The sequence below is a fragment of the Octopus bimaculoides genome, chromosome 24, assembly GCF_046866305.1.
Source record: "Octopus bimaculoides isolate indiv1 chromosome 24, ASM4686630v1, whole genome shotgun sequence".
Taxonomy (NCBI): domain Eukaryota; kingdom Metazoa; phylum Mollusca; class Cephalopoda; order Octopoda; family Octopodidae; genus Octopus; species Octopus bimaculoides.
The window spans coordinates 9419259-9446758 of record NC_142951.1 but is presented as its reverse complement, the minus strand read 5'-3'; the positions used below and the strand labels follow the sequence as shown (position 1 = coordinate 9446758).

General features: G+C 34.2%; 1 protein-coding gene across 7 annotated transcripts in view; it reads right to left on the bottom strand.

Moving 5' to 3' along the window:
• Positions 1-27500, bottom strand: part of LOC106867469 (uncharacterized) — a 1580514-nt gene that overhangs the window by 463524 nt on the left and 1089490 nt on the right. For all 7 annotated transcript variants that reach the window (XR_016238261.1, XM_089341338.1, XM_089341342.1 and 4 more), the window contains one exon: positions 18736-18903. Coding sequence is in view for 6 of the 7 variants with exons in the window: in XM_089341338.1 (XP_089197464.1) it covers positions 18736-18903 (168 nt within the window). In the remaining variant the exon portion in view is untranslated. The remainder of the gene's footprint in view (positions 1-18735; positions 18904-27500) is intronic.

Below are 27500 nucleotides of genomic sequence, written 5' to 3'. Positions count from 1 at the left end.
GGTAAAGTTGATTGGATGAAGGGAATGAGCTGATGCACAACACAAACATTTGGTTTCTATAAATGAATCAATTGCATAGGTTGTTAAAAATTGCCTTTCATCCATCCAAAGTTGATAAAATAAGATACCAGTCATATAATAGGGTTAAAGTAATCAATTAATCCATCATCAGCTGAAATGCAAGTATTATGCCTGTATTAGGGAAAATTAATATTATGATAATGGCTCTGACAATTTCAAATATTAATAAGAAGGTAGATAGATGGAACTGATAATGATGATGATGATTGTGATGACAATGATGATGACGATAAAGTAATTGAGATTTTGCATATAATGAAGGATTACAATGGGAATAATGATGGCCATGATGATGGTGGTGATAATGATGATGATGAGAAGGAAGGTGGTGGTGGTTGGGACGATGGTAATGATGGTGATGATGATGATGGTTATGATGATGATGGTGATGGATATGATGATGATGATGATGATGATGATGGTGTTGATGGTGAAAGCAATAATGAAGGCAATAAAAACAGACAATTAGAAGAATTAATTCGTCAATAAATCAAGAGGTTGGAGAGAACTGATAAAATAATTAATCCGATAATTACAGTAGCATGTAGGAAACTGGGGGTAGGTAAATCAAAAGCACCACACAGCACAGGGAGGGGTTAATACGATAAAATAATCTATAGAGCTTTCCTTATACTTAGCTGTCTATCAGCAGTGTGTGCATGTGTGTGTGTGTGTGTGTGTGTGTGTGTGTGTGTGTGTGTATACACACAAATACATACATGTGTATACATAGACACATATACATATATATAAACATACACACACACTTACATACATATATACATATATTTATATGCATATATGTATATATATATATGTGTGTGTGAGTATATATATATATGTATATGCATTTGTGTATATATATGTATGTATTTGTGTATATCTATACATATACATCTATACACATACATGTATATATATATATATATATATATATATATATACATATATATACATATACATATACACACACATTTATACACATACATATACACACACATTTATACACATACATATAAATATATAAATATACACATATAGATATACATCTATACGCATGTAGATATTCATCTATACGCATATATGTATATATACATCTATACATAAACATAAATATATGAACTATTGAACATTGGGAGGGGCATTATGCCAGTAATAATGTATATACTTTCATACATACGTACATAATATATATATATATATATATATATATATATATATATATATATATAGGTAAAAAATGAATGAGTGCTTGCATTACATAAATAATATTTTCAGGATTAAATATATATACATGCATGTATACCTGCATATGTATGCACACACATATATACACACACACATATACATATATACATATGTGTCTATATATATATATATATATATATATATATATATATATATAAAGATATATAAATACATACATTAATACGTGCATATACATACATATATATTTATTTATATATCAGCTGGCAGATATGAGCACACATCAGCAAATAATTTGCTGAAGTTATAATCAAGAGCAATGAACTCTTGCTAGATTCATTAATCAAGGATGCCTGTAACTGATGAGACACAACAATGGTGAAACACAGGTGTGCCAGAGTCCTCCTTATACTAATAAATCGAGTATGCTATGAATTTTTCTAAAAGTAAAACTTATTCTCCTGTGATGAAAGGGATAAACAAATTCACATTTATATCTTCAAGAACATGTTTAAAAAAAATATTATGCATGTCTTTGTTTTTGGTCTCAATGTTCGCGGTGCACATAACTGATCATCATGTGTGTGTGTGTGTGTGTGTGTGTGTGTGTGTGTATGCATGTGCATGTGTGTCTTTTGTCTTAGCTATGATGGGGCCACAGACTGGTGACTGAGGAATTTTGAAGAATTTTAGTCGAATGATATGACCCTGGTACTTATAATTTTTTTTTTTTAGCCTGGTACTTGTTCTATCAATCTGTTTTGCTGAACCGCTAAGTTATGAGGACATGAACAAACCAGTGCTAATTGTCAAGCGGTGGTGGCGGATAAACACAGACACAAAGAAACTCACACATACACACAAATGATGCGCTTCTTTTGGATTCTGTCTAACAAATACACACACAAGACTTTGGTTGCCCTGAGGCTATAGTAGAAGACATTTACCCCAAGTCCCATGCAGTGAAATTGAAACCAGAACCATGAGGTTGGGAAGTAAATTTCTTACCAACCGGCCACATCTATTTTCATATATATTTTAATGTTTTGCTTAGACACAGCAATATGGATAACCTTGAGTTAGAAGTCAATGTACATATGTTTCAAATTAGAGTGTTATTTGAGCACAGGGCAGTGCGTAACTGGTACTTATTTAATCGACCCCGAAAGGATGAAAGGCAAAGTCGACCTTGGCGGAATTTGAACTCAGAAAGTAATGGCAGACGAAATACCGCTAAGCATTTTGTCTGGGATGCTAACGTTTCTGCCAGCTCTCCGCCTTACATCATCATCATCATCATCATCATCGTTTAACATCCGCTTTCCATGCTAACATGGGTTGGACGATTTGACTGAGGAATGGTGAACCAGACGGCTGCACCAGGCTCCAATCTGATCTTGCAGAGTTTCTACAGCTGGATGCCCTTCCTAACGCCGACCATATATGTATGTGTGTATATATATATCTATATATATATATTTATACATACACACACACGCACATATGTGTGTATGTGTGTGTATATACGTATACATCATAATTGTCTAATTCCCATGTTGTTCCATGCTGGCTTAAGTTGGAATGTACATATATATATATATATATATATATATACTCACACACAGACACACACACACACACAAACACATGCACACTTGTGTGTGTATATGTATACACACACACACACATATACATACATACATGCATGCACACACACACATGACTATTCTATGCAATATATCCATTGATTTTAAGAAAGTTCGGTGGGATTTTGTGAACTGATTAAGATCTGGGCTACTATTTCTAGCAGACTCAAAGACTTTCGACAGGCACCTTTGATGGCATGATGATGTTAGTGTGGGCGGTGGTGAAGGCAATAATCATGTTAATGATGTGAATGATGATGATGCTAATAGTGATGATGATGAGGAGGAGGATGGAGATGTTGACGATAATGATGTTTGTTTTTCAGTCTTAATTATATCAAAATGGTTTTTAGCTCATTAACAGCAAAACTTAATAATGTTGACCAAATATTTTTTCATATATGTTCATTTATTTTTTTTTTCAATTTTCTTTCATTATTAAATTAAAAATTCTCTGTGGAGAGAGTATGTGTATGTGTGTGTGTGATTGAATGTAAATGTATATAAGTGAATGAATGTGTGTGTGTGTGGGGGGGATTATGTATGCATATGAGAGTATGTCAGCTTATGCGTGTATGTGCATATGAGAATGTGTGCGTTTATGAGGTGGAATACAGAGGGTGTATGTGTGTATATATATATATATATATATATATATATATATGTATGTATATTCCTGTATAGGACTACATAACGGATGTGTGTGTGTGTGTGTGTGCGTGTGTGTCTTCTTTCAGTATGCATATACATATATATGTTTTGTGTGTATGTAAGCGTGTATATGTGAGTGTGTGTGTGTGTCTGTCTTATCTATATGTATATGGGTATATGATTTGCAAGTACTCTGTATGTATGTACGTATGTGTGTGTGTGTGTGTGTATACATGTATATGATTTGCAAGTACTGTGTGTGTCTTTCTGTATGTATGTACATATGTGTATGGTGTGTGTGTGCATGTGTATGTCTTTCTTTCTGTGAATATATATGTGTATACAATTTATGAGATCTGTGTGTATATGTGTGTGTGTATATATGTATGTATATGTATCTGTATTTCTCTGTCTAAATGTGCATAAGATTTGGGAGCACTGTGTCTACCTGTGTGTATGTGTGTACATGCCTTTCTCTACATGTGTCTATATGTATCCATTCTGTAAGTATGCGTGTGTGTTTGCGCATGCGCTCATTTTTACAGCTTGTAATTAGTTTGTTTTTTAATGCTGTTGATGATGATGGTGTTGTTGTTCTTAATGGTGTTGTTGTTGTTGTTGAATAGCCTGAGGGTTGTGTTATAGAAATATAATGTTTAGATGGAAGGATGCAGAGTTAATTTATTTCTAATAGAACTACATTTTTATAAAGAAACCAGGTACACAATAAAACAATATATATATATATGTGTGTATACATATACACACATGTATATATATATATATATATATATATATATATATATATATATATATATATATATACATATATATATATATGTAAACACATATGTAAACAGAGATAGGTCTGGAGACTGTGTAGATGTGTGTGGAAGGGAGAGAGGAAGAGAGCAAGAGAGAAGAGGTATGTAAATACATAAGTAGTAAATAAGGAGCAATATGGGCACACTATACATACATACACTCATATATACATACACACACATATATATATGTGTGCATATATATATATATATATATATATATATATATAGTTATATACATATATTTATGTGTGTGGAGGGGGTGCATCCATTATACATGTTTTATTCACTTTTTCCTTTATCAAGATGATAAACTCTCAGCCAAGAATGAGGTTGCCTATGGGTACACAACAGTGAAAATGGTAAAACAGGGCCAAATTGCATCGGGCATGCCACTGCCGGTATGAATTTTCATATGTCCGTGATATTTATAGTGTTTTTAACACAGCATGTCAATAGTCCCAGCATTTCAAGATTCCAAGAGTCTTGAGACAATGAGAAAGAAATGATGTGGAGTTTACCCTTTAAATACACCTGAAAGAGTGCAAGTGTTGTGTATAACTTCCTTAAAAGTGATTGCTGTCCTACCCATGCAGTATGTTATGATATCATTGGCTACAGATATGACTTCCAGTTAGATTGCATATACAAGCACACATTTAGAAGTAGATTTACATCAATAGTGAAGGCAAATAAATTATTGCTTCTCGATGATAACTCTTTTACATAGCATTTGACAGGTATCGGTCAACTAATCTGTCTTTGATCTTACTAACAAACTACTTACATTTGTATCACAGGAAACATGCACCAAAGACTAAATCTGTGTCATATAGAAGATCAATATACCAAGCCTACGTTTATGGCAATATAAGTTGTATTGGTAATAATACTACAGTATAATACATATACTTTACCATTATATATATATCTCATCATCATCATCGTTTAACGTCAGCTTTCCATGCTAGCATGGGTTGGACGATTTGACTGGGGACTGGCAAACCAGATGGCTACACCAGACTCCAATCTGATCAGGCAGAGTTTCTACAGCTGGTTGCCCTTCCTAACGCCAACCACTCCGAGAGTGTAGTGGTTGCTTTTTACGTGCCACCGGCACGATGGCCAGTCTGACGGTACTGGCAACATCCACGCTCAAATGGTGTTTTTTATGTGCCACCTGCACTGGAGTCAGTCCAATGTTTTGTTCACATGCCGCTGGCACAAGTGCCAGTAAGGTGAAGCTGATATATATATATAGTTATGGTATATTCTGTTAAGGACATAGTAGAGTACAGTATAAAGCTCGTCCACCTTCAGATTTACCCTGTGCTATCCAATAGTAGTATTATATATACTTCCAGGTTTGTGTTGGGGCATCTGTTGTGCGTGAATAGATCATCATCATCATCATTTAACGTCTGCTTTCCATGCTAGCATGGGTTGGACGATTTGACTGGGGACTGGCGAACCAGATGGCTACACCAGACTCTAATCTGATCTGGCAGAGTTTCTACAGATGGATGCCCTTCCTAACGCCAACCACTCCAAGAGTGTAGAGGATGCTTTTTAAGCACCAAAATTGGAGCCAACAAGAAGAGGTACCGTTGGCCATTTATTTGTTAACCATGACAATTGTTTCCATGCAACACAGTTCTCTGGGTGTGCTGGTACTTGATTATGCAACTATTTTCAACTATATATATATATATATATATATATATATATATATATATATATATATATACTAGCAGTGCACCCTAGTGTTGCCTAGATGTTATGACCTACAACTGTATTGTACTGTTTGTTCTTTTCTTATGGACAGAATCGGCACACAAGGTGTACAAACCATACAACTCTTCTTCATAAACATGTTTTTCAGTCATTTTCTGATGAACAATGTCTGTGGTTGGCCTAGGGCTATAGTAGAAAACACTTGCCCAAGGTACCATGTAGACGAACTGAGTGTGGAACCAGGTGGTTTGGAAGTAAGCTTCTTAACCACACAATAATTCTTGCACCTAATATATGTGTGAGTGTGAGTGTGAGTGTGTGTGTGTGTGTGTGTGTGTGTGTGTTTACATTTGTTGTTAAATCGAGTATTGTGTCCCACTATGTCTCAAAGTTAGCAGTTCATCAAGCAGAGATCTATAAAATAAATGCCAGATTGAAATACTTACTGAGGTCAGTATGACCGATTAAAGTTTTGAAGGTGATTCCCCATCATGGCGACAGTCGAAAGACTAAACCCAGTAAAATAATGTTTAAAGACTTAATAGGTTCAAATGTAAGGTAATGGATTACAAACCATGAGATAACGATTTAAAAACTTTGTATTGAACTGCCATTCTATGCGATAACACTATATATGCATCTCAGTCTACTTGACTTCCAACATTTAACAATTTTAACTCTCAGGAAGTGAGAAAGTCTTTTACGTTTCGAGCCTACGCTCTTCAACAGAAAGGAACACAGAAATAAACAGGGAAAGACAATAAAAAAAGGTTCAGTGGCTAGCGATCAATATATGTATATAATATATATAAAATAATTAAAGGTGGCTAGACACCCTCAGCTTACCTCCCTTGTCAGTCATTAAGATAAGTGCCTCTTTTGGCAATCAGTTGTTTTGACTCTTATTTCTAGCAATACTGGTGCTGACTACTGCCCTCAGTCACTTTAGTGACATATATATTTCTGCCTTTCAGTTGCAAAATTGCGAACAAGCCACCCTTATTATTTACATATGTGTGTGTGGGGAGGGCGGTGTTTATATATGTGTGTGTGTTTGTGTGTGTGTATATATATATATATATATGTGTGTGTGTATATATATATATATGTGTGTGTGTGTGTATCCAACATCCATCATTCCATCACATTACTACACTGTACATCCATATGAGTGTATAAAACTTCCTGACGTTAACTAAATCATTAGAATCCAACAAGCAGACACACGCACACACACACACACACACACATGCACACACATGCACACACATGTACACACATGCACACATACGCGCACACACACACACACACACACATGCACACGCTTTCTTCCACACTGCAATTATCCTTATGAAGACAGTTTTTATTCTGCATCTGCATTCACTTTGTTTTATGTCTTTCTGGAGTTTCGACTCACAGCATTTGTGTTTCATAGCTTTATGCATCGTAATAACGCCAAACTTGAAAGACTTATTCTCTGCATGTCTGTGAGCGTGTGTGTGTATGTGTGTGTGTGTGTGTGTGTGTGCTGGTAATCGGTGTGTGTTTAACATCAAACAATTAGCTATTTACTGAAATATATACCAAGTTCCAAGCGTTAAATTAGCATTTTTATAATGAACTGGAATCCAGTCGCTGTTACTACAGTGTCAGCCTGGGTGAGTACTGTCAACCATAGACCTACAGAGGCAGCATTTCTTACTCATATCTCATTCTCTCCTAAATGTGTGTAACCATGGAGCTCCCCTACTACATGTACCTGCTCTACCTGGTCCCCTGCTCTTATACCTTGACTCTCATCTCCTAGAATAAAGCCCCTCTCCCCCAGGGTTTCCAGGATTGTAGTTTGCATGGTGATCTCAAGAGCAATGGTGGTTATGAAGAAAAGCCCCCAGTACACTCTGTAAAGTGGTTTGCATTAGGAAGGGCATCTAATGTCATAGAAACTATGTCAGAGCATGGTCTCTATGACACTGGAATATGATGCTGTCTTTGAGTGAATTGAATCCTGTCAAACGATCCAACTCATGCCAGCATGGAAAGTGTATATCGAGTGATGATGAAGATGATGATGATGACAACAGTACATACATGAATAACAGGAGAAGTTAGGCTTGCAGTGAACTAGTTTTCAGTCCAGTGGATTGTCATGTAATCAGGTGTAATGAAACTGTAAACTTGAAACAAAGTGTATGTGTGTGTGTGTGTGTGTGTGTGTGTGTGTGTGTGTGTGTGTGTGTGTGTGTGTGTAGAATATATTTCACTGAAGAGAAATAATAAGACTGAAATATGATCTTTGCTTTCACCTGCTGACTGTAAAAACCAGATCCACACAAACTGCAATTATTCCAGATTTTGCCAAAATTTCAATCATCTGATCTTAGTGTAGTTATCTCTATTGCTTGATGTTATATGTTTAGACATTTAACATGACTCAAATATAACCTAGTGGTTTGACAAAAGAGTCTGAAAGAATAAGCACAAGGCTTGCTTAGGAAGAAAATAAATGCTGGGTTCAATTTCCTTGACTAAACCTTTCAAGATAATACAGTACACCAGCATGGTCGCAGTCCAATGAATGAAACACGAAAAAGATAAAATATCTGAAGGAGTTTGAATCAACTACTGTATATATTTGTGGATAGGTCGCCCTTTTTTACCAAAAATTTCGATAAAAATCAGGGGTGCTGCTTATCTATTTGACATCATAGGGATCTGCAGTACATGATAGTGGATCAGTTATCCAGGTATGTAACCTAGGCCTGGACTTTTCATCGATTATCTTATGACAGCATTGGTTGTCTTTCCTGATGTAACATTTTTTTTTTGTTCTGTTTGTAATTCCAGATGTTTTTCTTGTTGAGTTGATACTTATCAATTATTTTATGTCAAGTTGATTTATCAGTTAGACTACGTTCATGACCAAAAAGATAAAGGAAACTCTTTCAACTATAAACGGTCTATCTCAGAAAAAAAATGGCTTACAACTGTGTAGTTTGTGTTTGGCTGAAAAATGTCATATTATAACCAATACATATGACATTGTGTGGCATTTTTCTATCCCATTTGCATGCAGAAATAAGGGCAAAACAAGTAACAGTGTCATCACAAACCATGTGAAAGACCACTATTTTGTATCTTGGCTTCATCATAATTGAAGTTGGCTGAAAATCAGTGTCCAAGTTCTTGGATATTAGAATGAAAATACAATACAGAAGTAAATACATTAAGTATATACTCTACACTTTACAAGACTCTCTGCAAGTGTGTATTGATCACTTTTGTGTTTTACAAAATTAATGTAGCACCCCACCATGCTGTCTACAACACACACACATATACATACCAACACACACACACACATATATATATATATATATATATATATATATATATATACACAGTTATATACAGAATACACAGATACACATATATATATATGGATATATATGTATATAGATATATACATACATGTTCACATACATATTTAGACATATATCAACAAATGCGTATGTATGTATATACAAATACACACACACACATATACAGTTATATACAAAATACACATACATATATACACATAGATACAAATACAAATATATATATGGATAACTATGTAAATAGATATATACATACATGTTCATATACATATTTACACACACACATACAGATGTATCTATACATATACAGAAACATATGCTTGTATAAATATTTAGAAACAACAACAACAAGACAACTTATTCAAATAAACAAAGATAAAAGCTTATCTGAAACAAAAAAAACACAAAGACAAAACAGAACCAAACAAAATGAAACAATGACAATAGTGACGACGACGATGACTACGATGATGATGATGATGATGACTTTTAAATGAATAAATTTGTTAAAAAAAATTTATTTAATTAAATCTGGTGCTGATTAAAATGTGTTAATTTTGACAACGAATTGTGCAGTGTTTGTCTTAAATATCTTTTCATTATGTATGTCTATGTATGATGTACTGTACATACATCCATGTATGGTGTGCGCACATTTATATATATACATACATATACACACAAATATATATCTCTGTGTGTTGTGTTTGTGCAAGGGTTACTATATGTATGTATGCTTGTATATTTATATATGTATCTCTCTCTCTCTCTCTCTGTGTATATAAGCATGCATGCATGCATCTGTCGTGTTTTATATTATGTCAAGTTTGTATATCTAAAAGTGTTTATGTGCATCTGTGTTTGCGCATTCATAATTCTATATGAATGTGCTTATCCATCTATAGTTTTGTTTTATATCTTCTCTGTGTGTTTATCTAACTAATAACATACATTGCCCCCAACTCCACCCCCTTCAATGATGTGTCTACATACATAGAAGTGTGTGTATGTATGCATATAGCATATATAGATATTTAAAGATTACCTATATGGTATATTTATGCGTTTGTCTGTTCTGTTGAGTATATACTAACATTTGTGTTTGTCTTTATGTGTCTGTATACACACATGCATACATATATGTATATGATGTATATGTGTGTGTGTATATATATATATATATACACACACACACACGCACACATATGCTTACATATGTCTACATACATAAAACATGCAGACATATACATAAATATATACATACATGTACATATATATATATTTGAGCATGATACAGAGTTCTTCTACCCACTCTGTGAACATTTTGTGTAAGTGTATGGGTATGAGTGTATATATATATATATATATATATATATATATATACACACACACAACACACACACACACACACACAAACAAACAATATTGGTTTGTGCCTTTTGTATGTGTTTACATTATATTTAATTTGCTTTATATACATTTTTCAAATCTTGCTTACACAGCCGACAACACAATAACAAATGCACTATAACACACACACACACACACACACACACACACACACACACACACACACACACACATAGCATTTATAAATTTACAAAACCTATGGCCCTCCGTCAACGTTGGTGGTGCATATTCAGATATTCAATCCGCTGAATTGGATTGCACAGCTTGACAGGTACCAACAAGCCAGCAGGCCAGCATGCTGTGCCTGACTCCAGACTCTGCTTTGGCATGGTTTCTATAGCTGGATGCCTTTCCTAATGCCAGCCACTCTACAGAGTATTCTAGGTGCTCCTTTCATGGCAAACGGCACTGGTGAGGAACCAAGTGCTGACAAGAGGAAATATTTCAAATAAGTGAACTGGTGCAATGTGAAATAAAGCATCTTGCTGAAGAACACAACTCACAGTTCAGTCCAAGAACTGAACTCACTTCCTCATTATTGTGAGCCTGACATTCTAACCACTGAGCATGCGCTTCCACAACATAATTCACACAATAAATTTTACCTATTATACTATACCTGATAAAACTGGTGATGGTTATTAAAATAAAATGATATCTCATGAGGTAGAGGGAAGTTTCCAGCTTGCTATGTATAAAGTAAATTTATAACTTTTATCTTTATTAATCTTTTATCATTTCACTATTAAAAACTTAAACACTTTCTTTTTTAAAGTAAAATTTATAAATTAACATCCATAAGCATAGGAATGGCTGTGTGGTAAGTAGCTTGCTTACCAACCACATGGTTACGGATTCAGTCCCACTGTGTGGCACCTTGGGCAAGTGTCTTCTACAAAGTCTCGGGCCGACCAAAGCCTTGTGAGTGGATTTGGTAGACGGAAACTGAAAGAAGCCCATCGTATATATATATATGTATATGAGTGTGTGTCCCCAACATCGCTTAAAAACCGATGCTGGTGTGTTTAGGTTCCCGTAACTTAGCGGTTCAACAAAAGTGACCGATAGAATACGTGCTAGGCTTACAAAGAATAAGTCCTGGGGTCGATTTGCTCGACTAAAGGCGGTGCTCCAGCATGGCCACAGTCAAATGACTGAAACAAGTAAAAGAGTAAAGAGCATGTTAATTTACTTTAGACATGATACTTCACTCACCACTCAGGAGCATTAGGTATAACAACTATGTAAAAAGAAGTAGTAGGGGCTACGATAAAGGTTTAAAAACCACTGCACTTGGTATAAAACAAGGCTTTTGTAACACGAATCTAAAAATTCTGGGTTCTCCAAGAAAAAGAATACAAAGCAAATATAAATCATATCTTTAAAATACAATTGATAAGTGGCACAAAGAAAATTTGCAAAGCATTCCAGGGATTCTTCATTTGAGGTTCCTGGGTTAAACACATGTACATAGTAAATACACACATACAGAGACAAACAGAGACAGGCATATAACTGGCACTCCATCTGTTATGATAACGAGGGTTCCTGTTGATCCAATTAATGGAACAGGCTGCTTGTGAAATTAATATGCAAGTGGCTGAGCACTCCACAGACATGTATACCCTTCATGTAGTTCTCTGAGAGACTCAATATGACACAGAGGATGACAAGGCTGGCCCTTTGAATTACAGATACAAATTTTCGCCAGACGAGAGGACTGGAACAATGTGAAATAAAGTGTCTTGCTCAAGGACACAATACTCCACCAGTGTTTGAACTCACAACTTTAGGATCACAAGCCAAGTACCCTAACCACTAAGCCACGTGCCTTCACTGCACACAAGTGCACAGTAATGAAACAAAGACCCACTTGTGTACTAAAATGGTATGCATATCCACTGGAGGGGGTACAAGTTTATAAACATACATAAATACAACCGCAGATACATACCCACATACACTAATCAATTTAGATGTTCAAAAACCTCTACAGTTATCTCAATGTAATCCTTTTGTTACCATATTAATTTTGAAACAAGCTGACATTCTTTTGATTAATTTTGAAAATAATGAAGAATTTATTAAGATAATTTTGCCATTATTAAACTGGGTGTTTTAAACATAAATCAACGCGAAATTTCGATGGAACATTTTAATTTAGATCCCTTTAACTTACTAGAATTTAACCAGCCATATTCAGCTATCTGTTTAATGTTCAAACTGGTCGGATTCAGCTTCTCCCACTTAGCCTACAATGTCATTGTAAAACTAAAAATTCACATCATTGAAATCGCAAAGCTTTAGATATTGCATGATTAATTCAAAATAACGTGGATAAATAAATATTACATTTGACAGAGTAATCCGAATGCTAATGGATTAAAACAGAAAATTTGACTCGTAAGACGAAAGATGGCTTAGATGGATTCATAACAAATGAGTTAAACAACAATTTTATTTCTTTGTTAGTGAAGAATTTGAAAACTTCTAAGAAAATTCAAACCTTCCACTTCCTCTGCTTTATTTCTCACACATTTTATACATTTAAAAAATTGTTTTTTTTCCTTTTTCCCATATAACCACAGGCCTGGCTGTGTGGTTAAGATGCTTGTTTGTAACAACGTAATTTCAGGTTCAGTCCTACTGTGCAGAACCATGGGCAAGCAACTTCTATCACGGGCCCAGTCCCATCAGTGCCTTCTGCGTGGATTTGGTTAAATGGAAATTGTGTGGAAACCCATAGTGTGTGTGTGTGTGTATCTGTGGTTAAGAGGCTCCCTCCCTTTGTAACTATTCGGCTTCAGGTTCAATCCCACTGTACAGCACCTAGAGCAAGTATCTTCTATTATAGCCTTAGGGCGACTGATGCCTTGCCAGTGAATTTGGTAGATGGAAACTGTGGAAGCCTATATAATGTGTGTGTATGTGTGTGTAGGTAGATAAGTAGATGGCTGGACAGACAGACAAACAGATAGATAGATAGACAGACAGACAGATAGATAAATAGAAAGACTTACAGACAGGCAGGCAGATAGATAAATAGATAGATAGATAGATAGATAGATAGATAGATAGATAGACAGATGTGTCCTTTTTTACATTATTTACATTTTGAGGCCATATGCTCGTGGGCATATGGTGTACTGGTTAAGAGCGCAGGCTACTAATCCCAAGATTCCGAGTTCAATTCCAGATAGTGACCTGAATAATAATAATAATAATAACAAACATCGAAAAATACCTTAGGAATGAGAACCCAGGTTCGAAGTTTCCCCAAGACACCTGATGAAGGCTGGAGGGTATATCAGCCAAAACGTTGTGTTAACAACAAACAGGATGAGGACAAATATCCGTCAATTGTAAATAATGTACATAATTCCTCATTTCTTAAATATAGAACAGATGTGTCTTTGTGTCTTTATTTGTCATCCCATCAACAGCACCACTTGACAAGTGAGTTACAGTTTTCTGTGTCCCTGTAACATAGAAGTTTTTGGCAAAAGAGTCCAATAAAATAAGTAGAAGACTTAAAAAAACCAAAACCCAAACACTGGATTTGAATTGTTGGACTAAAACCTTTCAAGTGGTGCTGCAACATGGCCAGAGTACAACAGCTATAACAAGTAAAAGATATAAGACGGATATACTTTTCTACTCCTGGGCACAAGGCCCGAAATTTTTTTGGGGGGTCGGGCCAGTCAATTAGATCAACCCCAGTATGCAACAGATATTTAATTTATTAAACCCCTAAAGGATGAAAGGCAAAGTTGACCTCGGCGGAATTTGAACTCAGAACGAAATACCACTAAGCATTTCACCCGGCGTGCTAACGTTTCTTATTTCTTTATTGCCCACAAGGGGCTAAACATAGAGGGGACAAACAAGGACAGACAAAGGGATTAAGTTGATTACATCAACCCCAGTGCATAACTGGTACTTAATTTATCGACCCCAAAAGGATGAAAGGCAAAGTCGGCCTCGGCGAAATTTGAACTCAGAACGTAACGGCAGACGAAATACCGCTAAGCATTTCGCCCAGCGTGCTAACGTTTCTGCCAGCATGCCACCTTATTTCATATACCTGCACATTACACAGGAACATGCTGACACAGGAAGAATGAATTAGACTTAGAAAATGGGAAGGCAGGGAGTGACATATTAATAGATTAGTGATAGTATAAATACATCATGTAGTATAAGAAAGAATATATGAAACATATAAAATGTGATGAGCAATACATAATGTATCATGAATGCATCAAATTAGCATATTAATCAGATATCAAATGAAAAAATGGAGATTAAGTTTTTTAAAATTGCACCAAGATATGGGTGTAGTCTGTAATGTTTGATATAAATTTAATATCAAAAAAATCAAAAATGCATTGTTTAAAATATAGAAGTATTAAATGGAATATAAAAGATTAAAATAAAGTATATTATATGAAAAAAAAAAATGTATGAGAATATAATAAAATTATTTATAATAAACTATATTGTATGAAATTTTAAAAATATAAAATAATATGTAATAAATGATTTTGAAATAATATATGTAGTGTAATGTAAAAATAGCAGCTAAAATATTAAAAGGAATATTTAAAATAAAATAAATCAATATAGCTTATGAAATTTAAAAAAACATAATATGTAATGTAAAAATAAATAATTATAAATATAGTGTAAAAAAATGTAAAAAATATTAATGTGTAAAAGGAATTTTTTAAATGAAATATATATATATATATAAATCAGAAAAATTTAGATATTCTAATAAAAATATAAATATAATATGGAGAAAGAAAAACAATAGGATATTAAAAAATATAAAATGTTTAGATATGTAGAATAAAACAAAATTAAGAATTTCAAATATAAATAATAACAAAAATATAAATTTTCTACGTGTGCGTGTGTGTGTGTGTGAATGTATATAGAGAGACAGAGAGAAAGAATGGGAGATGCACACACATTTACTACCATATAATATATATTTCTATAAACACACATATATATATACACATATATATATATATTTATATATATATATACACATACACACACACACATATATATAAACACATATTTATATGTATGTATGTATGTATGTGTGTATATATATATGAAACCACATATTAAATGAATTTAAAATTAAACTTAAATATAAAAAGATACAACATATCAAATAATAAACAAAAAAAAATAAAACAAAATATTAATTTAAAATGAAATGCAAAATGTAAAATTTATCGGCAAAATTATAATTATAAATATATTAATTTGAGAATATTTAAAACAAAAGAATTCAAAACAAGGAAAAGAAAAAATAAACAAAAATAAAATTGAAAAAAAAAAGAAATTACCCTTAGAAAGTTATGAAAAATAATATCAAATATGTATAAAAAAATAATGAAAAATATTTTTAAAAAACGGTAATGTTTTAATATATTCTATACTTTTTACTCTGGGAGGAGAAGCAATAACCATAAAGTTTTACAAGTTCTTTGTGACTAGCAAAAATCTGGAGACTTGGCCTCAATGACTGTAACAGAACAGGCTCGTGAAGGCATCCAAGGTCCAGGAGGGTTGGAACAGAAGATTTATACAACAGTTATTTTATGTGAAGTAAATATTGTATACTAAGGCAATTTGGAACAAGAATGTATTGAGAAATGGTATTATGTCATTACATATGTAGGCGTAGGAGTGGCTGTGTGTTAAGTAGCTTGCTTGCAAACCACATGGTTCCAGGTTCAGTCCCACTGCATGGCACGTGTCTTCTACTATAGCCTCAGGCCGACCAAAGCCTTGTGAGTGGATTTGGTAGACGGAAACTGAAAGAAGCCCGTCGTAAATTTTCGGTTCATGCCGAATATGAAAAAGCACTCCAAATCTATGTGCAACATGAATAGTCCCACCTAGGAACACTTCCATACCTTTAGAGATTATCTGAAGGCAGCAGGCCAGGTATTTCTGGAAGTTATTCATGGTAATTGCAACCAGCCTGAAAATCCTCCGAAACAGGCCAGCTAATTTGTCCTCATCAACACCCAGGGTTTCTCTGAGAACGTCACTGCATTCAATGCCTACTACATTTCTATATATTGGTCTCAAATTTTAGCACAAGGCCAGCAATTTGGGGGAACAGGGTAAGTTGATTACTGAGCCCAGTATCCAACTGGTACTTATTTTATCAACCCTGAAAGGATGAAAAGCAAAATGAACCTCAACAGAATTTGAACTCAGAATGTAAAGACAGACGAAATGTCGCTAAGCATCTTGCCTGGCATGCAAACAAATCTATCAGGTCACCACCTTAAGTTCTCTCTCTATATTGCTAACATAGAACGTCCACTAAGCAAATTGTCTGACTGGCAGAGGACAATATATGTATGTGTATATATATATATATATATATATATATATATATATATATGTAAATATATAAAAACAAAAGGATAAAGAGAGCAAAGGTAAGGTTGAAGAATTTTATGGAATTTTAGACTCTATCCATAAAATTCTTCAACCTTACCTTTGCTCTCTTTATCCTTTTGTTTTTATATATTTACATATACACACGCTAATACACGACTGTTCATACAACGACTGGGGCAAACTAATCGGTATACAGCACTTACTCGGTATTACCTGTATCCTCCTGGGTTTGGTTAAACCCAATACCCTCCGCAACCTTATATATATATATATATATATATATATATATATATATATATATGTATATATATATATATGTATATATATCGCAGACAAGAGTGAGTCGGGATATTGCATCGAAATATACATAGGTCATTAAACAAGTTTTACGATGGATCGCGTTATAGCTCTTATTTAAATTGATATGCACACAAAATTGTATGATAAACAACCTTTCATATGAGAATTTTGCTACGTTGATAACAGGTACAATATTTTTACCAAATATTTGGTAGGGAACTGGTTTTACTTTACAGCAAAATAGCTTCAATATTCATATATATTATTATGAAGAGATGTTACAGCAGTTGAGAACTGCAAGAATTTATTTAAATATGTTTTTTTTTTGTTTTTTTCGTGGTTTTGCTTGAACAGGGCTGACTCAAACTTAATCAGCAAAACTCACAAATCAAAAGTATTTGTGAGGAGGGATATATTTTGAATCACCCAATTATTTTTAAAAATCTCGTTGAAGCTAATCAAAAGGTTATAGCTATGGTTTATACAAGAGATTTAAAGCCATATGTTACCATATTTCTGTTAGCATACATTGCTTTTGGTTCAATTAATTTTGAAAATAACGAAGTATAGTAAAATAACTTTGTCATTATTAAGCTGGTGTTTGAACCATAAATCAACAGAAATTCTGAAGGAAGGTTTTCACTTGGGTCACTTTGACCCTTTTGCATCCTTATTTCTGTTGCAATGCACTGGCTATGTTTCAATTAATTTTGAAAATAATGAAGAATTTCATAACATAATTTTCATATTTCGAAGTTGGTGATTGGAACATAAATTAAATTGGAATTCTGATGGAAAATTTTAACCTTTAGCAAATTACATTTTCTCCAGAATTGTTTCCCCTGCCACTGTCCTGTTACTACTGGGGAGAAAACTCATACAATGACATGATGCACTTACAGTGTGCTAAAGGTTGAATTTAGATCATTTTAAAATAGGAAGTTTGTAACCATAGAACCATCGAGTTGGTGCATAACAGACTTCAAAAAAATAAGCAAAACTAAAACCAAAAAAAAAAAAGTGGTAATGTAACTTTAATTGGAGGTAAACAGAAGAAGTTCTTACCTGTATTTTTTATGAACTGTTATAGCTGTTTGGCCTTGGTGTTCTCTCAGCTTTCGGTCCAAGCATATGGCGCTGTTAGACGCATTGTATTCGTGAAGGCGAAACGATTCATGCTGTTTGAAGTTTTTATCATAGCTGTTGTCTGATGTACAATGAGCTTCTTTGGCCCTGTGAAGAGAGAATAAAATAATGATAATAATAATAATAATAATAATAATAATAATAACAATAATAATAATAATAATAATAATAACAATAATAATAACAATAACAATAATAATGATAATAACAATAATAATAATAATAATAATAATAATAATAATCCTTTCTACTATAGGCACAAGACCTGAAATTTGGGGAAGAGGGATAGTCGATCACATCAACACCAGTACTAAACTGGTACTTAATTTATCGACCCCAAAAGGATGAAAAGTAAAGTTGACCTCAGTGGAATTTGAACTCATTTAATAATAATGATAATAATAATGATAATAATAATAATAATCATGATAATAATAATCCTTTTTACTATAGGCACAAGGCCTGAAATTTGGAGGAGAGGGGGTAGAGGATTACATCGACTACAGTACTCAACTGCTACTTAATTTATTGACCCCAAAAGGATGAGAGGTAAAGTCGACCTCAGTGGAATTTGAACTTATTTAATAATGATAATTATAATAATAATAATAATAATCATGATAATAATAATCCTTTTTACTATAGGGGCACAAGGCCTGAAATTTGGAGGAGAGGGATAGTTGGTCACATCAACCTCAGTACTCCACTGGTACTTAATTTATTGACCCCAAAAGGATGAGTGGTAAAGTCGACCTCGGTGGAATTTGAACTTATTTAATAATAATAATGATAATAATAATAAAATGTGAGAAAACTGTAAAGGTTGTGCCTGTAATAAATGGTGCATTGGGAACTGTAGGTAAAGATGCAGACAAATGGTTAAAGGAGACTGGAGTTCTACAGAACTTCTATGGGAAGTTAGCCTCTTAGGGACCGGAAAGATTATCAGGAGGGTTCTAAGCACTTGAAAGACTATTGAAAGCTTGTAGGTACCTAAGGATACATACAGGTAGTAACCCGTTACCCACATAATTCCTACAAGGAATAAACATGAGTCAAATCAACAACATCAACAATAATAATAATAATAATAATAATGATGATGATGATGATGATGATTTCATATTTTGGCACAAGGCCATTAATTTCAGGAGAGGAGGTAAGTCATTTACATAAACCCCAGTGTTCAACTGGTACTTATTTTACTGAGACCCAAAAGGATGACAGGTTAAGTCAACCTCGGCAGAATTTGAACTCAGAACACAAAGATTGATAAAATGCCACTTAACATTTTGCCTAACATGCTAACAATTTTGCCAGCTTGTCACTTCAGCAGCAGCAGCTGTAGTAGTAGTAGTAGTAGTAGTAGTAGTAGTAGTAGTAGTAGTACATATGTTAAAACAGTGATGATGGTAAATATAAATATGTATATATATGTGTGTGTGTGTGTGTATATATATATATATATATATATATATATATATATATATATATATATATATATATATATATATATATATACACATGTATGTATATATGAGAGAACATATTACTTTGCTACAAGATGGGTTTTGATGGTCATATATTATTCTAGAGAGATGCTACAGTGATTGCAAAGCATCATGGGAAATGCATGTTTTTGAAATAATTTTTTTTCCCTATAATTTTGCGTTTTGTTTCCCCCAGTTTTCACAAATCTTTAATCCTTGGATCCGAGGTTTACTTGTTCGTTTTTAATTTTTTTCATTTGAGGTTAGTTGGCTTATGTTGATTTACTGTTTGTTTCAATTCTTTTTTTTAATGTTTGCTTCTAAAATGGAATAAATAAATAAATAAAAATATATGTAATGTGCAAATGAATAAAGAAACAAAACTATAGGAAATAAATATACATACATGAATAAATGATTATGAATAATAAAAAAAGCCCCAAAATATAAACAAATCAGTAAGTACGAAAAACAAAAAAAAAGCTATCAAATATTAAAATAAAAGTCATACGAAAATAAAAATATATAAATCTATTTTAAATAAATATGTAAATATAAATATATATATGTAAATATAGGAATAAATATATAACAGAATATATATATACACATATATATGTAATGAAAATATATGTAAAACTATCTCAATATATATGTTTGTGTATGTATGTATGTATGTATGTATGTATGTGTATATATATAAATGCTTAGGGATTACTATATGAATATGTCCATAAAACTATATATATCTATACATATATGAATATAAGAAAAATATAAACAGCAGGAAAAATCAGTTTAAATATTTAACATAGTTGAATTCAAAATACAACAAATTCTATTTTGAGATTTATACCACACACATACACACACACACACACACACACACACACACACACACACACACACACATGTTTGCATGAGTGTTTAAATAATTCGGTAAGGTGGGAGAAAGTCATAAGGTAAGAAAGAGAAAGAGAGGAGTTGGAGAAAGGCAAGGAGAAAGAGAGAGAGAAAAAGAAAGAGAGAGAGAGAGGGGGAACAAGACAGAAAGAGAGAGGGAGCGATATTCTTGTCTCTTCTAATACTGCCATTGATAATACTAATGACTATTATGATAGTGGTGATGATGATGTTGATGATTATGATGATGGTTATGATAATGATGTTGGTTTTTTTAAGCAATGAAAATGATGACAGTGGTGACAAATACAATAATGAGGATGATAATGATGGTGATGATTATGATGATGCTGATGATGATCTTCATGATGAAAATGAGGACAATGACAATTATAATGACAATGACAGGGCTAATGATGACGGAGATTTGATTATGAAGGTCATGATGAAGATGATAACCATGACAGTGAAAATTAAGCATATTTCATGTTTTATTCATATATATATATATATATATATATATATACACATACATACATACATACATATATATATATATATATATATATATATATATACATATATACATACATACATATATATATATATATATATATATATATTTGTTTTGCAAGATTTTTTATGTGAAATCGTGTGTTGAAACAGATGTTGTTGTACTTGGGGATGGTCATATTGCCAGTTTAGCCAATAAAAACACACGCACTGTATATTTGGTGTTAATTTTTTTTTTTTTTTTTCAGCTTTATATTACATTAATCTTAATCTTAATCTTATTTCGGCCAGAGTTCTTTCGTCACACTTCTGTGACCTCATCAGTGGTCCTTTGTTTCCTTCTTTCTTATGTGTGTCTCACCTTGCTAACTATCAGCCATTTTGACAAAATGGCTGATAGTTAGCAAGGTGAGACACACATAAGAAAGAAGGAAACAAAGGACCACTGATGAGGTCACAGAAGTGTGACGAAAGAACTCTGGCCGAAATAAGATTAAGATTAAGATTAATGTAATATAAAGCTGAAAAAAAAAAAAAAAATTAACACCAAATATACAGTGCGTGTGTTTTTATTGGCTAAACTGGCAATATGACCATCCCCAAGTACAACAATATATATATATACATATATACATACATACATATATATATATATATATATATATACATATATACATACATACATATATATATATATATATATATATATATACATATATACATACATACATATATATATATATATATATATATATATATACATATATACATACATACATATATATATATATATATATATATATATACATATATACATACATACATATATATATATATATATATATATATATATATATATATATTGTAATTACTTTTGTCAAAACAAAATGCTGATGATTCTGTGTCAAATTTTGAAAGAATTTTCGACATTTTCCACAGAAAGAAACAGAAACAAAAATAAAAATAAAAAATAAAAATTTTAAAAAAGTAGAAACCTAAAAAAATCTGCAAGAAATTCACAAAATGTGGATTTAAATTATTAGAATTCTATTAGGCTTCTTTAAATTGTCTTAATTTTTATTTTTCTTTGTTTGTTTTTAAAACTATTTATATTTATTTATTTATTTTCTTTTAAATCGATTTATTACTGCTGTTTCATTCATCTGAACGCAATGGATCAAATGATCGGTGGAGCACCAGACTAGGTAACTTACTTACAATGTTCAGTCACACACACGCACATACATTTCATGTTACATTTTTCACGAATGTACAGACATGCACACATTTCATACACATGCATGTATTTCAAGCAGTTGCACACATTTCATACATATGCACACTTTCCATGCACACATTTCACACACACAAATGCTTATATTTCCTTCATATGCAAACATTTCATAGTCATGCAAACATTGCATGCAAATGTGCACCTTTCATATATATGCAAACATTTCATATATGCACATGTATTTTATCCACATGCATATATTTCATGCACTTGCATAAATTTTATACATGTGCACACATTTCATACACATGCATATATTTCACACACATGAATAGCTGTCTGGCTTCCATGCCAGTGGCACATAAATAGCACCATTTGAGTGTAATCGTTACCAGCGTCGCCTTCCAGGCACATGAAAAGACATTCGAGCGAGGTCGTTGCCAGTGCCGCCGGACTGGCTCCTGTGCAGGTGGCACGTAAAATACACCATTTTGAGCATGGCCGTTGCCAGTACCGCCTGACTGGCCTTTGTGCCGGTGGCACGTAAAAGCACCCACTACATTCTCAGAGTGGTCGGCATTAGGAAGGGCATGCTGCTGTAGAAAGTCTGCCAAATCAGATTGGAGCCTGGTGTAGCCATATATATATATATATATATATATATATATATATATATATATATATACATACGTGCACATATATATATATATATATATTACACACACACACACACACACACACACACACACATACACATAGATGGATGGATAGACATACAAGTAAAAAGATAGATACAGAGACATTCAAAGTAGATAGATAGATCACTAGACAGGTGGGTAGATAAATAGATAGATAGATAGATTAATAGTCAAATGGATGGATTGATGGATAATGCTTCTTTATTGGCCACACAGGGTTGAACACAGAGGGGACAAAATACAAAGTAGATAGATAGATAGATAGGTCACTAGACAGGTGGGTAGATAAATAGATAGATAGATAGATAGATAGATAGATAGATACATACATCAACAGACAGGTGAATAGATACATTTCTTTTATTAGCCACACAGGGCTCAACGAAGATGGGACAAATACAATGTAGAGCTTTTCTTTTTGGGAGGGGGAAGGAAAAAAAGTGGGGGGTCGATCAAAAGGGATCGTAGGAAGGAAAAGGGGGTAGTTCGATCAAAAGGGATCAAAAGGGATCAAAAAAAAAAAAAAAAAGAATAGATAGATAGATATATAGATAGATAGATAAGGACAGACAGAGAGAAGAAGGCAACAAAACTGATAAATGCATCATTAACTCCCTGACAGAGGGATTTTTAGTAAGGACACGATGAAAGCCTTCACAAAGCAATGTTACGTTTTGAGAACTCTGACACCTGAGCACTCACTCCAACCATTGCGAGCGAGCGAGCGGGAATGTTGGAAAACGATCAAATATGCCGGTAGGCTGACACACTATTAACTCAATCAATTGTAACAATTCCCATCGTGCTGCAAACACAGATTTAACAATAATAATAATCGCAACAACAACAACAATAATAATAATAATAAAAATAATGATAATAATAATAATAATAATAATAATAATAGTAATAATGATAATAATGAATGCAGCGTGAAACAAACAAACCAAAACACAAACAAAATATATGTAAATAAATTGGTCGCTTAAATCCGATTTAGAGGAGACAATTCCATAACAAATTTTCAGGTTTTGGTTTAGATTTTGTCTTGGAGAATTCTTTTAACTTGAAAATCTTTCAAACAACAAAAGCACATTTCACTTGAAGGATGGATGGGAAGGAAAGATGGATGGAAGGAAGGAAGGAAGGAAGGAAAAAGAGAGAAAACGTGTGAAAATCCTAAGTAGAGAATCTTGGATGGAATGGTAAAAGGTAGGTCTGTTTGTTTGCTTCGTAGGCTGGTTGGTAGGCTGGCTGGATGGTTGGTTGCTTGGTTGGTGTGTGGTGGAGGTGGAGGTGATGGTGGAAAGGGGTAGGGGGTGTTTAGAGGTTGTGTTTGCGCTGTAGTAATGTTAAATGTGAGGAATAACGGTAAGAAAGCTCAATTTAATTGTTAGTACTGGTGGTGGTGGTGGTGGTGGTGGTGGTGGTGGCGGCGGCAGCAGCTGTGGTGATGGTGCTGTTGGTGGTACTGCTCCTGCTGTTTTTGGTGTCAGGGATGATGATTATGATGATGATGGTGGTGATGGTTGATAGTGGATGGTGATGGCACAAATGGTATTGCATTTGTTGAAGATGGTTGGATGGTAATGGTTGTAGTGATGGTGGTAGAAATGGTGGTAGTTGTAGTAGTGATGATGATGATGATTATGATGGTGGTAGTGGTGGTTGTGGCGACAGTGATGCTTGTAGTGGTGGTGGTGGTGGTGGCTATAGTGGTATTGGTGGTGGAAGTGGTATTAGTGGTGGTGGTGCTGTTGTTGATAGTGGTGGTGTTAGTGTTGCTGTCGTTGTTGTTGTTGGTGGTGGTTGCAGAGATGGTAGTAGTGGCAGTGATGGTGGTGGTGGTGGGGATGGTGCTGATAGTGAGAGTGGTGGCAGTAGGGGTGAAGATGGTGGTGGTGATGGTGGTGCTGGCAGTAGTATTGCTCATGGTGGTGGCAATCACAGTGGTAGTGGTCATGCTGGTGGTGGTGGTGGTTAATGAAGCATGAGGCCCGACACTGTTGCTCAGAATGACTGAGATCTTAACATTTCCATGACCACATCAGTCTCATTTTTTTTGTTGTTGTTGCTGTTGTTTCCTCCCCCAGATCAGTCCTCCACCTTGTATAAACCAATGATCAAATGCTTTCTTGCCATGACTGTCCCATCGATTTCTATTTTACTGTTGCTAAAAATTCTACCAGCTCGCTACCTTAGAACCTAGAATAAACATTGGCTTGAAATTTTGGCACACAACAAGTTTAGGGAATGGGTAAAGTTGATTACATCATCCCCAGTGCTCAACCGCTACTTACTTTATCGACCTCAAAAGGATGAAAGGCAAAGTGAACCTTGGTGGAATTTGAACCCAGAATGTAAAGACAGATAAATTGCCTCTAAGCATATTACACAATACCCTCAGATGGACAAAATATCGTCAAGCACATTACCTGGCTTGCAAAAAATTCTGCTAGCTCACTGCCTTAGGAACTAGAATATTGGTTTTAAATTTTGGCACTCAGCAAGTTTAGGGGAGAGTTTAAGTTGATCACATTGATCCCAGTGCTTGACTGGTACTCATTTAATTGACCCTTAAAGGGTAAAAAGTAAAGTTGACCCTGGTGGAATTTGAACTCAGAATGTAAAGATGGACAAAATGTTGTGAAGCATTTAGTACGGGATGTTAACGATTCTGCTGATTTGCTATCTTAGAAAGTAGAATAAATATTAATTTCAAATTGTAGCACAAGGCCTGAAATTTTAGGGAAGGGATTAAGTCGATTACATCGACCCCAGTGCTCAACCGGTACTCATTTAATCAACCCTTAAAGGGTAAAAAGTAAAGTTGACCCTGGTGGAATTTGAACTCAGATTCACTAAGCACTTTGCCCAGCTTCCTAACAACTCTGCCAGCTTGCAAATCTTAGAAGCTGGATCCAATATTTCAAGACATTTTATCCAAAAAAATACAACATTATAACACCTTTGTCAGTTTACAACCTGCAGCCTTTTGATTCAAGGTACAGTGTATCTAAGGCTACATTATCTAATGTGCTCAACAGCTAGATGTGATTTGTAATATGTGGGAAAATGTGGCTGTTGTTTCTAGCAGTATAGGAGTAGGAGTGGCTGTGTGGTAAGTAGCTTGCTTAGGAACCACATGGTTCCGGGTTCAGTTCCACTGCGTGGCACCTTAGGCAAATGTCTTCTACTATAGCCTCAGGCTGACCAAAGCCTTGTGAGTGGATTTGGTAGACGGAAACTGAAAGAAGCCTGTCGTATATATGTATATATATGTGTATGTGTGTGTATATGTTTGTGTGTCTGTGTATGTCCCCCCAACATCGCTTGACAACCAATGCTGGTGTGTTTAGGTCCCTGTAACTTAGTGGTTTGGCAAAAGAGACCGATAGAATAAGTACTAGGCTTACAAAGAATAAGTCCTGGGGTCGATTTGCTCGACCAAAGGCGGTGCTCCAGCATGGCCACAGTCAAATGACTGATACAAGTAAAAGAGTATCCTTCTGTGTGGGTTGAGGTCGCCAGTGTGTTGGTGGCAAGAATACAGGAATACAGGAATACAGGCAAGGATGGAAAAGGGTTAAGGGGAGGCAGGGGGCAGTAAGAGCTAAGAGACAAAAGGGAGGCTTTATAATTTGAGTGGTGGTGGTGATGGTGGTGGTGGTGGGCGAATTAAGTGTCAGGAGAGTGGGTTGGTAGGAGGAGCAAGTGGGGGGGGGATAAAAACAATAAACGAATCCTTAATGTTTTATTATTCGGGGCCTTTCAATTTAGTCTAATTTTAAGCAGCATATAGCGGGGTGGTGGGTGAGCAGGGAGAATCGGAGGTGGTGGGTTTCT